The sequence below is a fragment of the Anser cygnoides genome, chromosome 7 (genome assembly GCF_040182565.1).
Source record: "Anser cygnoides isolate HZ-2024a breed goose chromosome 7, Taihu_goose_T2T_genome, whole genome shotgun sequence".
NCBI lineage: Eukaryota > Metazoa > Chordata > Aves > Anseriformes > Anatidae > Anser > Anser cygnoides.
Window position 1 is genome coordinate 28,337,170 of NC_089879.1, and position 13,243 is coordinate 28,350,412.

The 13,243-nt window shown below is 37.7% G+C and overlaps 1 protein-coding gene and 1 long non-coding RNA gene across 15 annotated transcripts in view; one reads left to right on the forward strand and one right to left on the reverse strand.

The window, feature by feature from the left end:
• ANK3 (ankyrin 3) overlaps positions 1 to 13,243 on the forward strand; it is a 365,999-nt gene that overhangs the window by 52,364 nt on the left and 300,392 nt on the right. Inside the window, exon 1 of one of the 8 annotated variants that reach the window (XM_067000750.1) lies at positions 9,502 to 10,274. The exons of the other annotated variants lie outside the window; for them this stretch is intronic. Coding sequence (XP_066856851.1) covers positions 10,212 to 10,274 — 63 coding nt within the window. The 5' untranslated portion in view covers positions 9,502 to 10,211. Of the gene's footprint in view, positions 1 to 9,501; positions 10,275 to 13,243 lie in introns of those variants that run through there. 8 annotated transcript variants of the gene reach the window in all.
• Positions 1 to 13,243, reverse strand: part of LOC106031525 (uncharacterized) — a 56,544-nt gene that overhangs the window by 3,973 nt on the left and 39,328 nt on the right. The gene's annotated exons all lie outside the window — the stretch shown is intronic.

The window sequence follows — 13,243 nt, forward strand, 5'->3', positions numbered from 1 at the left end:
AAAGGAAGGTTTTTTTTTTTTTTTAAAAAAAAAAAAAGCTGGCTGCAATGGTGTGCAATTAAACAAATGTGGTGAAGAAATACACTGAAGAATGCATGCAACATTGCTGAATGCAGCAAAGTTCTCTCTGGAAGAGTGCTTTTGTTTGACTTTAGGACTGGCAGTACAGAAAATTCTTAAGAGGGCTTGACATACATATTCCTTGGATAACTGGTGAGCACTGAAGAGTATTTGAGTAAACGTTTTGCACAAAGAAGTAAAATACAGTTTAAAGAGCACTAAAGAAAAGAATATGTTCGGTTGAATAAAACTAACAGTGGTGGTTGAAAAAGCAAACAGTGCTTTTAAGCAGGAAGCAGTGACCAGAAGGGACTGCCTATAGCATCTCTTCACCCCTTGGTGGTGAGATGAACATTTCTGGAAGAGGGCAGGTTGTACATTAAAAGTGCAGTGCAGATTCTTCTCCTTTCCAACAGCTTGGTAAAACTGTCACATCCGGAGTCCTTTCAGTTGTGTGACTTGTCATGTCATAGCTGCAACGTTTGCAAGATGTGAATCACTACAAATTCTTCTTTGTGCCTCATGAACCAGGCTGCATGCTTACAGAAAGACAGTTATTTTCCCTTTCTGCTGCTGCTTTGCTTAGAATGAGTGTTTCTGTGGTACCATTAAAAAAAAATAATAAAAAAAAAATGCACAGGTGTGGAACTCTAGGCCTTAAGTGCACGTTATGTTTCAGTTCACATATGTAAGCTTTATATACCATCATGACAAAGAACATCTCACAATTTAGTTGTTTAAATGGCTTCTTCCTCCCAGTTACCTTCCAGCTGCTGAGAGGAATAGAAAAATATGTTTGGGATGAAGAAAACATTGTGGTGGTAGTCATTTTTTACTGACTTCAAGGACTTCTTTGCCTTCAACTGTTGAATACTTCCATACACTCAGCTGCCCTCTCACTCCTCATCTCCCACTTGAGAGAAATCAAAATGAAAAAGCTAGTGTGTTAGGATAAAGACCATAAGATCACTTACCAATTCCCATTATGGGTAAAACATACTTGATTTGGGGAGTTGATCTATTATATCTCCAATTAAAAATTAGGATCGGAGGGTGAGAAAAATACTCTCTCCACAATGGTTCTTTTCAGTGGGGTATAATTACAGTTAAAACTAGTAATGAATTACAGGGTCTGGAATATGAAATAGGAGAACACCCATGTTAAAGGACATTTTTTTTTTTTTGAGTATAGCTTGCATAGGTAAAACAATCTTTCGGGTTTCTTGAATTTTTAGTTAACTATCTAGGAGGCATTTTCTTGGTTCTCTCCCTTTGTTTAGCTTTTCCTCGCAGATTTCAATAAAGCTAATCCTGAAGCATGTAGAATAGGAGGGAGAAGTTTTGAAGCCTTCAACCTGGACAAAGCTGAAACTTTGATCCTATGGATACCTCCTATTATATCCAGTTGTGCTTTATATATAATGTAAGCATTGATGAATTAATTGTATGAATTATAAAGCTTTATCTGATCATTTTGAGAAGTTGAAGATCTTCCTTTCTTTTGAAGCTCTTCTAAACTACTAACAACTCAAACTCAGATTGGCCTTTGGCTAAAATTAAAATCCATATTCTGCATGACGGATTAGATTTGTGATTGCAGAAACTGAACTAGAATACATTCATGTACTTCACTTATTTCTGGGGGCTGTTTCTCCTTCGAATGAGCTTAAAGGAAAGGCATTTTTAGCTGGTGCTAGTACATGGTTTTGCAGCTTTTTTGTTTACATGAAACATTTGTATGTTTTTGACTTGAGAATGTTTCATGTAGTTCTAGGTTTGAAAAGATTGTTGGACATAAGAAAATAAAAGGTAAAAGACAAAAATTATAATTTACAAGTTTGTTTTAAACCTTTGTGTTTTAGATATAAATCTCTATATTAAATGGTGTTATAGATCGACAGATTGTATGAAAAAATTGTTAATTTTGATTCAACTCTGTTTAAGAGAATATTTGACAGACCTTTATGGGTAAGAGTTTTTATTTTTGAACTGTATGTAAATTACTTTGATAATTGCAAGTGGAAATGGACATTTTAAATTGATAGACGCTAACCCAGGGCAGCTTAAAAGCAATCCTGATTATGTGTGTGCTGGTCTTGTAAAGAAAATTCTTCCTTTCTGGTAGATGCAGTACATATTGCCATGTTGGGAACAAGATGAAATTCCAAACTATCGTTACATACGTGACACTTCAAACAACATATCGCCTTCCTCCCCCCCCACGTGCACACACACTTGTTGCTCATTTGATGCTCAGAATCTCTGGGACACTTGAAATTATGGGCACAGTGATAGGGACTGTCATAATTATTTTATTTCTTTTTTGATATTCCTGAATAATTGAGTTTAATGCATTTATTTGACCTCTTGTGCACTCGCTCTGGTCTTGTCTCCCCAGCCGCTCCATTATCTCTGAATTTATTCCCATCCACATATCTTCTAATGAGAGAAATCTAATCATGGCTAGCATATGGCCTTGAATGTGAAAAAGATGTGGCTTATTTGCCTCTCTGAAATAATTATGGCCATCATTTCACCTATTTTGTATGTGTTATAGCTGGTCAAAAAAAAAAAGCTGCTTTTCTTGTTGGAGGTTTTCAAAAACAACAACAACAAAAGTTGTGTTTACCATGAAAATGACTTTGTTTCAACTTCTCTCTAATTTCCTAAAACATGAAGCAGGAGAAAGATATTGCACACTTTTCGGGCTGTTTTCTTTAAAAAGCTCTTGGGCAGATGACAGTTAAAGTCTTTTTGCTTTGGGGGGGGGGGGGGAGGGGAAAAGAAAAAACAAATAGGCAAGGGCAACATCTATCTTCTCAGAAATTTCAGATATAGATTTATATGCATGTATTTCAGATATCCAAACAAGTTTATCTAAACGTGTTTGGAACACTTCTGGAACAACTTATCAGATGCTCTGAAGGAAGTCTTCAGGATAATGTTTTGATGTTTCTCTGTTTCAGGTATGATTTGGAATTAAAACAGAGAATGTCAAATCTTACTTGTTTCTGATCTTTTTTTTTAATGTGGATTTGCCTCAGCTGAGACTTGAGTTCATCTTTCTAGCCTTCATTCCTGCTTTGGTCTTGGTTCTTCACACTTGTTATTTCTTTCTGGGCCAGACTCGCATGGGTCATTGTAAGTCTTCTAGCAGGAGAGATTTTTAAGTCTTCTAAGACCTCCCTTTGGGAACAGGTGAATGAAAGCTTCTTGAAAACCCAAATATCACCTTCTGCATACACTTCAAGCATTGTCAGGCATAAATGAGACTAAAAATGTTTTGTTCTTACATTCCCCAGTGGAAACTTCTAGTTTGAATGTTACACATTTTTCAGTTACTGCTACCACTTTTCCAGCAGTTTTAAGGTGGTTTTTTTTTTTTTTTCCACAGTGGGTATATATAATAGGTTTTAAAATAAAAAAAAGAAGTGAAGAAATTGTTACCTAATGGAAATGTCATGACTTGCATTTTTCTCCCTAATTAGGGAGAGAAAAGACTAGATATTCCTACTAGCATAACGTTCCCACGTTATGCTCCAAATGTGGTCCCAAAGCAGAGCTTCTTCAATGTTATAACTTCTTTTCTATTGTTTAAAAGAGAACTGCTCAGCTTGCTGCTGCTGTGATATTATCAGTAAAATTAGATGAGTCTGGATTAAAAAAAATAATAATAAAATAAAATCTTGCAGACTGAGGCCTTTTAAATCAATGCTAAATTCAGGTTGTTCAGTACTTACTAGTTCATTGAATTGTAGGATTGTGAATCATCTGTAATGAAGGCTTATGCCATTTTTCTGGCTTGTGAAGCTGCTGCTGTTCTTTTTTTCTGTTACTGTCAAAATAAGCATGATTTTGAGGAACAAAAGGCTGCACGTGCACTTACACATAGCTACCCTTCATTTATTGCCTTCCATTGTCTCACATACTTGTCTTAACTGGGTTGATATTAGCTTGGACTTGATATACACCAACCACAAAGATGTGCTGTTCTGGGACACTGTTGCCTGATGACCAAACTGGTGACCCCCTGTAACGATGGGAGAAGGGACAGCCAGCCTGATGGCTCACTGAGGGGAAAGCAACATGGGAAGGTGACCTGCATCTTGCCTGACCACAGCACTGCTACACAGCATGGTCAAAACCGACTTCAGGAGAGGCAGCCTCTCAGCTGGTTTGTTTCCTCTTCTTTTCTACATGTAAACGTGGTAAGATGCTGCGTGCTGGGAAGCTCCTCATACACGCTGAGCTGGCAACTTCCAAATCTTGCCATGGTTTCTGACATAAAGTATCACTGAAATATGTGATTGGAAGTACTGTTTGTAGGTTGGGGCTTTTTGCCCCCATGCTTGTGGGGGCAAATCAGTTTGAAATGGGCTGTTCTTGTTCTCTCTCATCTGTACAAAACCTGCCATCTTAACTCAGTAGAACTGTCTGTTTTATAGGTTGAACCTTCAAAGAACCCCCTATAAAATATATTCATAGTCTTGCAAAATTCAAAGAGTAAAATCAAAATCAGAATCTGCCCTAAGAATCTATTAGCATGTGAATAAGAATTTATAGAGCTTGGATATAAGGTATGTTCTTTCTGTAACTGTTTTCAAACACAGCCGGTAGAGAACTAATTTGCACTACCTAACACATTTTTGTGTATGACTCTGTTACATACTTAATTTTTGGTTTTGTATTCTCTTGTTAGTGAACTGAAATTCTTGCAAACCTCATTTGCTGAGGGTTGTTTTAAAGCAAGCGAATTCCTCTCTCAAGGGAGCAAGGGAAGCAATTTAATCTCTTAGCTTTCTCTCTCCCACAGAGTAACTTCCCAGTTACTCTGGGCTTCACTCCCAGACTCCCTTCAGTTCCATCCTCAAGGGATATGTTTGTCCTCAAGGCTCTTAACTTCAGTTAGCTAACATATGTTAAAGTAACTGTGAAGACAAGACAGCTTGGGTTTGATTCATGTGAGTATCTCATGTTCAGCCCTTCAATACACAAATTAATTTTAACTACTTAACCTGAGTTAAAACCTGGCTTGCCATGTCTTCGTTTCTGTTTTATTTTCAGTTAGTTTACCTCAGGTCAGACTACTTTTTTTTGATATAAGTATTTGCACTCCTCAGGGAGTTGCAATAACTTCTTTTCTCATAGGGAGCTGCAAACTCTCCTGTACTTTGAGAATTTATCAGAAGACTTTTCCTCCCTGTGTCTTTACTTCACTTCTGCTTCTCTCCTAGAATGCTGTTGTTTCAGGTCTGAATGATTGCTACGCTTCCTGTTAAAAGGAGGAGGGAGACTGTGTGGGTCAATGCCAGCCTACAACATGGAATTTTTAGGCCAGAAAACTGTTCAGTTTGTTAGTTGAGTTTATATTGAACCATGCCAGGAACCAGGTTTGGTTATGAAGTGGTGACCACCATTCTATAGTTTATCATCAAGCAAGTAGCTTTTATTGGGTTTGTTTTTTCTCTTTATATGAGACAATGAATCTCTACATACAGGCACCTTTGCAAACGAGCAGATTAGCACATAGGCTGTGTGTTTTCATCAGAATAAAAGTTAACAAAGTCAGTAATGGTAGTACTTAAATTGTGTCTTTTTAAACAGATGAAAATCAACTAATGGAATTTGAAAATGAATTCATATTGACCTCAAAACCTTCTTTTAGCCTTTAATGTATTTTCAAAATGCTTTTTTCACAGTTGTGAAAATATACATAAAAGGGGATATGACTCATAATTGTATTTTTTTTTCTTTTCTTTTGTAAGAAACTGGATTAGAGTTCATTTGCCTTCCAGTCTCAGTGCATACTCCATACCTATCTAACTAATACTGGATTTAACCTTCAATTTTGTCTTATTGTGATAAAGAACATTGCTTGAGATGTAAGAGAAAGTACTAGGCAGTCAATCTGTAAAGTGATTTGACAGTAAACATTGAGTGCTGTAAGTTTCTGTTAAATTATTTTTGCAGACTTCTACCCAGATAAAAAGTAAGCTGGCTTTTTTCCTCTGTCCTGCTTTCTACAAACTAGTAGTCCTTTAGTTGGACTGTGAAGTTGTTCAGCTATTTGGATGTTTGGTAAATCAAGCAACTCTGTCATAGCTGTTTTTTTTAAAACCCCTTGCACACAGTTACAAAACAGGTCACCAATAACAAGTTGCGTACCCCCTTGGTTCTTGCATGCAAGTCACTCTAATTTATAAATAGAAGTGTACTGATAGACAGAACTTGGCCTATCCTGTTGTCCTCTTATGTGAGTTATTTTGATTTAAAAATAGAACTGTCCTAGTAGATATGTATCAACGAGGTTGTGAAAGTTCACTTCTAGACTCTACTGTAATTAAGCAGTAGGTTAGAGGGAGCAGTGTTCTCATCAGTAATCTGAAGAGTTTTAAAGTATGGTAGTATTAATTTCCTTTTTCAAATAGCTATGCAATTGCAAAGTGTTAACTTGTTCCTTTGCTGTAGCTTATCAGAATATACCTGAACATACAGATGCGTTTCCAGAAAGAAGTAACTTTTGTGAGCATTACTTAAGGACCATATAGACAGTAGATAGTAATTGTGATTTGTCATTTATTAGACTGTTTCTTTGGTCATAGCAGCGTTGCTGTATGTTTAAGTGTAGGTTCTTTCTGAATGGCTGTGTTTCTTTAAAATACTTAATATAATTCCGCATGTGTATTGCAGTCTTTTTTTGAATTGGAGCTCACTTCTGACTCTTTAAATCTTCCTTGATTTCTGCTCTGTTTCAGAAATCAGTGTTTTTCTTGTTTTTATTTTGTTTTTACTCAGGTATTTTGTACCAGCAGCAATTTAATATGTACAGGAGACTTTTCCTGGAATTGGATGCTAAAGTCTTTATTTTTTCAGGCAATCCTATTTGATTTTTTTTCTCACTTCATTTCTATTACCTTAGGTGTTTAAATATGCAGATATGCTCAGAATATGCTGAAAGCCTGGGGATGGAAGATTAATTTGAATAATTTCTGTAGTATAATTTTATGGATGGACAAATGTCAGCAGTCACTAGATAGTTTTACTACCAGAAAGTATTTTTGTGGACTTCAAATCAAAGCATGATTTGAAGATTTTTTTTTTTTTTGAAACCCTTTCCTAATCTAATATTTAGCTTCTCCTGCTGTCATATTGACTTAACCTGGAGTAAAAACTTGGCAATTCTTTTAAGGTAAGGAGGAAATGAAACAACGCATAAGAGTTTAATGTTGACATGTGAATGATTCCTTCAAATGGCAGAAGATAGATGCGATAAAATTTCAGCAGGGTTGCTATGGTTAACTGAACAATATGAGGGAAGAGATGTGAGATCTTTCTCTGAGTGTCTTGTGACTATAAAATCCATATTTCTTCATCTGGGTTTTTCCTTCTTGTTCTAAATATACCTATGTTGGGGAGATTATTCATGTTTGTGAAAACAAAAGAAAATGAGAGGAAAGGAAAAATAAAAGGGATTATGTAATAGGTAGCCTGTGAGAGTATTGCCATTTCAGAAATAATTAAGTGCCCTGGAAGTTAGCAGCAGGGCAGAAGAATCCTAAAACCTAATAAACATCTTCATCTCATGGACCGTACCAAAAGCTACACAGCTAAATAACCAAAGTTCAGCAGGAACCCGTGACATTCCTCAGCCTGTATACTTGAGCACAGTGAATAGTTTTCATGTGTCAACTTCTTGAGAGCTAACAGGTTGCTGTGGAAAGAGGACTTTATTTCTATTTATGCAGAAGCATGGCTTTATTTTATGACCTTTTCATTTAAAAAATGACTTTACAGGCATATAATTAACTAAGCATGCCACAAATTACAGATGCTTTCTTTTAACTAGTCATTTCAATGTAGCAGATCTTCAGCTTAGTTTTGGAAAACACACTTATATTGCACTTGATCTCTACCTATTCAGATTTATTTCAGAAAATATTAAGCGTTGCCCAGAGGTATGCATGCAGGGTAAAAACAGTCGAAGAAAATAAGTTTGTTTTTCATGTGATTAGGATAGAGTGGTATTCTGAGTGTTTAAGCATTGTTTTACCCACTGTTATCCAGCAGAGAGCACTTCAGTTTACAAGATAACATTAAAAAAAAAAAAAAAGGCGAAATTGGGAAAGGCTGGGGTTCTTTTTCTTTCTCTGAGACAGCCATTAAAATCCAACTGCCTGGGAAAATCAAACTTCTGGTTTTGTTTATCATCAATCTTGTTTGCGTTTTGTACAAAAATACTGCTTAAGTATAAATTCTATTTTATGCTCATGAATTAAGATTCAAAGTAAATTTTATCAGTTATCAGTGGTCTCTTGATCGTGTTTGTTTAAACTTTGCATCGTATGAGGTACAGTTCCTCAAAACATCAACCTTACAGGGCTCATGTGGGGAACTGTCCCTAGTTTGGAGCCCCAGGTTCAGGTGGTGCAGGCCTGTTTCCAGTACATTCAGACAGCAGGCATGAGGACTTGCTTGGCAACACACACACAAAACAGCCTCCATGTGATGGTGCTGTTGTGGTTGCTCACTGAAATTATTTGTAGAGAATGATACAAGCTTTGAGGCAAACAGCATGTATTAAATCTTTTTTTTCTTTTTTTTTTCTTTTTTTGTCTGTGGCATGTTTGTTGGTTGTCATGAGTAAAATGCTACAGAAATGGGAGTGAAAGGTGGGGAGGTGTGAAGATGGGAGAAAGAGGATTCTGATGTTGATCCCAAAGCCCATCAGACCAATCGTGTGAATTGGTAAAAATAAATGAACAAAAACTTCATTGTTACTGGGTACCTATGATGTGACCAGAGTTCTCAGCAATGGGCAGATTAGAGTACTGTTAACTCAGTGGTATGAGAGCAGTGGATGGGGCTATTGCGTGACGTCTGATACCTGTTCTGTATTTTCCCCCCCCTTCCCAGCTCCCCTCTCAGCTTCCTCGGTGGGAGGGGAGCTCCTAAGGGGGAATGTCAACATAGGAATCTGTCCATGTATGTATAGAGAAGTACACAATTTTAAGTGTGGTAATGACATAGATGAGACATCTTGTGAATGACTGCTGTCATGGCTGTTGGTAATGCATAGGTTGTGTGTTACATGGCTTAATGGGCACAGACTGGAGAGAATTATTATGAAGTCTCTGACCTCTCTTGATTTTTTTTTTTTTCCATGAGACTTGTAGGGAAGTAGCCAAACTGTTCAGTGGAGTAGGTCAGCAGCATGTGGAAACATGATCTGAAACCTGCCAGTCATGCACACATATGAGGCACGTAACACTTCTGTGAAAGAGCGCTGCATTAGTGGAGAGATTACAAATTCTGTCATAGGAACAGGCATACAAGGGAGGAGCAAGCTCTCACAGGCAGGGATAGTTGCAAATACGTGTTTTGCTGAAATATTGCTGCTGCTTTTATGAGATGAATAATTAATATTTTAAACTGTGCGTTCAGAGTGGTAATTTGCAGGTCCTTTGGATGGGTATATGGAGCTGCTGGAAACGTCAACGTCTCATCTAGCAATTTCTTCAGCAGTGTGTTGTGCCTTTTATTGTTTGAATCTGCCTGGGAGTGGCTTTAAGATCCAGTAACCTGATCTTTTATCACTCTCGGAGGCTTCCTTTTCTGGTATGCCCTGATGCATTCAACACATGTCGGTATTGTACACGACCGGCAATCAGAGCGATTCAGGCTCGCTTTCTGCGTCTGCAAGCAACGGCAAATCATCCGCTGGTGAACGCTTCTCAGACTTGTCAGCCGTCTGCAGCTAATTTCTGTGTGGCTCATCAACCCCATTTAAGAGACTGGAAGCACCGAGGATGACCAAGCTAGGAAGCATTGTCAAGATCTTATCTCAGGAGTGAAGACTAGTTAAGAATGAAAGAGGAAAATGTTTTCTCTTCTCTTTAGAAGAATCACAGACTGCTTGATGTGAGAACACCCAGTTTCTCACAGAAGAAAACAGCAAGGCTATGAGCAATTCAAGTCAGTGCAGGAGGAGCAGAGACTAGCTTTAAACAGCAGTTATTCTGTTACTTGTCTGAGAAACGTCAGCAGATGGACTTTGGTTTCACAGCTGTGAATATTTGCAGTGGCTTTGCATGTTGGAATACAAGCAGTGATCTCTTCTATTCCCCTTCCCCTGTATATTTACCTGCTGAAAAATGAGTGAGGAAGCAAAGGAGAAAAATGCTAAACCAGCTCACAGGAAAAAGAAAGGAAAAAAGGTAACTCCCTGTACAGACAATCTTCCATAATGCTTTTTTTTTCCTCCAGTCATTTTGTGTTCTAAGCAGTTTGCTTCTGGGTGTGGAGTGGCTTTGGATAATAGAAGAAGGATGATGGTAGAATCGGGATGGTTTTGTTTATGCTAGATGCTGATGGGTGTGTTCTCTGCTAGAATTAGTATACCACCAAAACTCAGTTATTTTTACATTATTTAAATACCCCAGTGTTTAAATATGTTAGTCATAGAATTTCAATGTGGCTGTAGATTTCCTAGTGTATTCCAAACCCAGGATTAACAAGTAAACAGGTATCTAAATGAAAGACTGATAATCAACATGTGTTCTTGGAAATGAATATTAGGGACATCACTAAGAAAATCAAGTTTTACAAGAAGTTTTTTAAAAAGACACATTATTTAATTGTATGTCACTGCAATTGGTTTTATATATTTTTGGGCTTAGAAATTTTGTGGCTAAACTAAACTCTGGATTAAAATTCCAGTTTCAATGGAGACAATTTATGTTATGGCTTGTCTTTTTTGCCTGAAACTGTACTTGGATGCATTTGATAGATTATTGCCTTCTGTGTTGCAGTTTTTGCTTTCCTGATATCCATTTAATTTTCTTCCTTCCATTTTGAAACGGGTCATTTTCATGTGTTTACACTCAAGAGCCAGATTATTAAACCTAGGAAGCTGACTTCTTCATTTTTTTTACTTATTTTAAATATTAACTGAGTATATTAATTTATAATGTGAATTACCTCAATTACTGTCAAAAAAGGCATCTGTAAGGTGTATTATTGTTGTAGATAATATATTGAGACTCCCACCCTTTATTTTCTGAGTGTGTTTGCCTTCCTATCATTTGGAAGTGTGTGACAGCCTCACACTTAATCCATTTCCTTGGTGAGGGACTTAATAGATTGTCAAAAATGCAAATTAAATCAGATTGGCCTCTCTATCCTGCCAGAAAAGTAAAGAGCAGCTCTGGAGAGGAAGCAGGGGAAAAAATACAATTTTAAAACACTTTTAATGGTAAATTAGGATACCTTCCTGACATATCAAATGTTTCCGTCAGGCATGATACATTGCCTCAGGGATAGAAGAGGTGTAGAAGTAAATTCTGGGATGGGTTTTAAGCTTGGAACATGTTAATATTTTTACTATGTTACACACAGTATTTTTATGGTATTTAACAATCTAGCTGTGGTTTTATAGTACATAGCAAATTTTATCACTTATCTTGCATATAGATCTATGTCTTCCAGAGGAGCAACCAAATAGCCAACGAGAGAGAACAGCCCAGGTGATTTAGGATGATGCCAAGTTGGGAGTCTCATTGTTCTAGCAGTGGCTGGTGACAGTTCACCTGTATCTTCACCTTGTAAAGGTGGTATTCCACCTGTGGGAAGGAGGCTACAGATGTCCTGTCCAAATTCTTCCTCTGCTGACTGGTACAATGTCACTGCTTTCAAGGGAGAGAAAAACTGTCAGACATGTTTACATTCATGAGTTACTGCTGTGAGCACTGAAGGCCAATGGCATAACGCTTTAGTTGATGCCTTCTGAGGTGATGTTAAAGCCCGCCCTTCTGTGCATTGAACCTTTACTGCATGAACTGTAGCAAACACTGGTGTGTGATGGCAAGCAATTACATTTCAATGGGGATGTGGCTAGAGCTTTCTAAACCTATGGAAGGTGTGTTTCACTGCTGTTTGATTTTCTTAATGCTGTTGGAATTGACTGTTGCTGGGCTATGCTGTATCAGGCTTAGGTGTGTCCCTCGTGACTACTGCACATCAAAGCTGCTTATAATGTCACTGTTAAACACAGGCTTGTGCCAGAATATTCCCAATGGAAAGGGAACTGCTTTGCTTTTCTTTTCAACAAAGAGCAGCCATTTCTTCTGGTCCTGGCAGAAATTTTCCCTGCTTTTCACAATTCATTGGAGAAGTAGTTTGTTATTTTGATTCAGAAGATGAATCTCTGGATGGCCAACAAAGAAGCACTTTGTTAAGTCAGAAATGTTCTCCAAGAAAAATTTGATAAACAAATGATGTTCATTGGCCATAAACCCCTGAGACTGGTGAAAACTTAACCGAGTCTGTGATTCCAGTGAGTCAAGTCTCTTCTTAGAAGTGTGTATCCTGAAATGGGTAATTCCATGGTCTTCTCCCTCTGCTCTTTAGATAGTTGCTTTCCTGGTAGCTGTGTTGTCTCCACATTTAGCCTTTCCTTTACCTTCTGTCTTACCTTCAGAGCTGAGAGGTGGCAAGTCTTCCTTCTTCAGCTGCTGAGGTACTCATTTATATCCTGTTCCCCCATCATCAACTCTTGGTTTTCCTGTTCTTAGGCTTTTTCTGAGCAGAAAAGCAGGAAAAAAAAGATGCTGAAAGAGCCTGGGGGATAGCAATGGAAAGCTCATGGTCTGCTATAGCAAAATCACAGTCAGAAATGTGCTCTGAATTTGCAGTTTTATCACCAGTAGGTACACCACAAAAATAACCCTTAACCTGATGAACACAAAGGCATACAAATACTGTGCGTTTAGAACAGGCTGGCAAAAGCCTTTCTGCAAATGCGTTAAAAATTTCAAGCTAGTCTGAGAGGATGAAGAAAAATCAGGTGGTGGTGCGGAGATTTATTTTGAAGGATGGACAATTCAGATGAAAGCAGAACATACTGCCTTTAGCCGTGCAATATTAAGGGGGGATACAGATTTCAGAAGATGAAGGTACCACATCAATATTTATTGCTGAGGTTACACCGAACAGGATTAGTTCTGATGGAAAAGGAAGCCTAACTAGTTTTATCTTTATTCCACCCTTTGGGGTTCCTTTCTAGCAGCAGCCTGTGCCTCCTGTACTTGACATTCAGTTGTCTTGCAATTTTCAGCCATGCTCTTACCAAGTCAGTGTTTTGGAGCTGTCAGGTTGAATCCCTGGGCATTATGGAGTAGCTTTATCC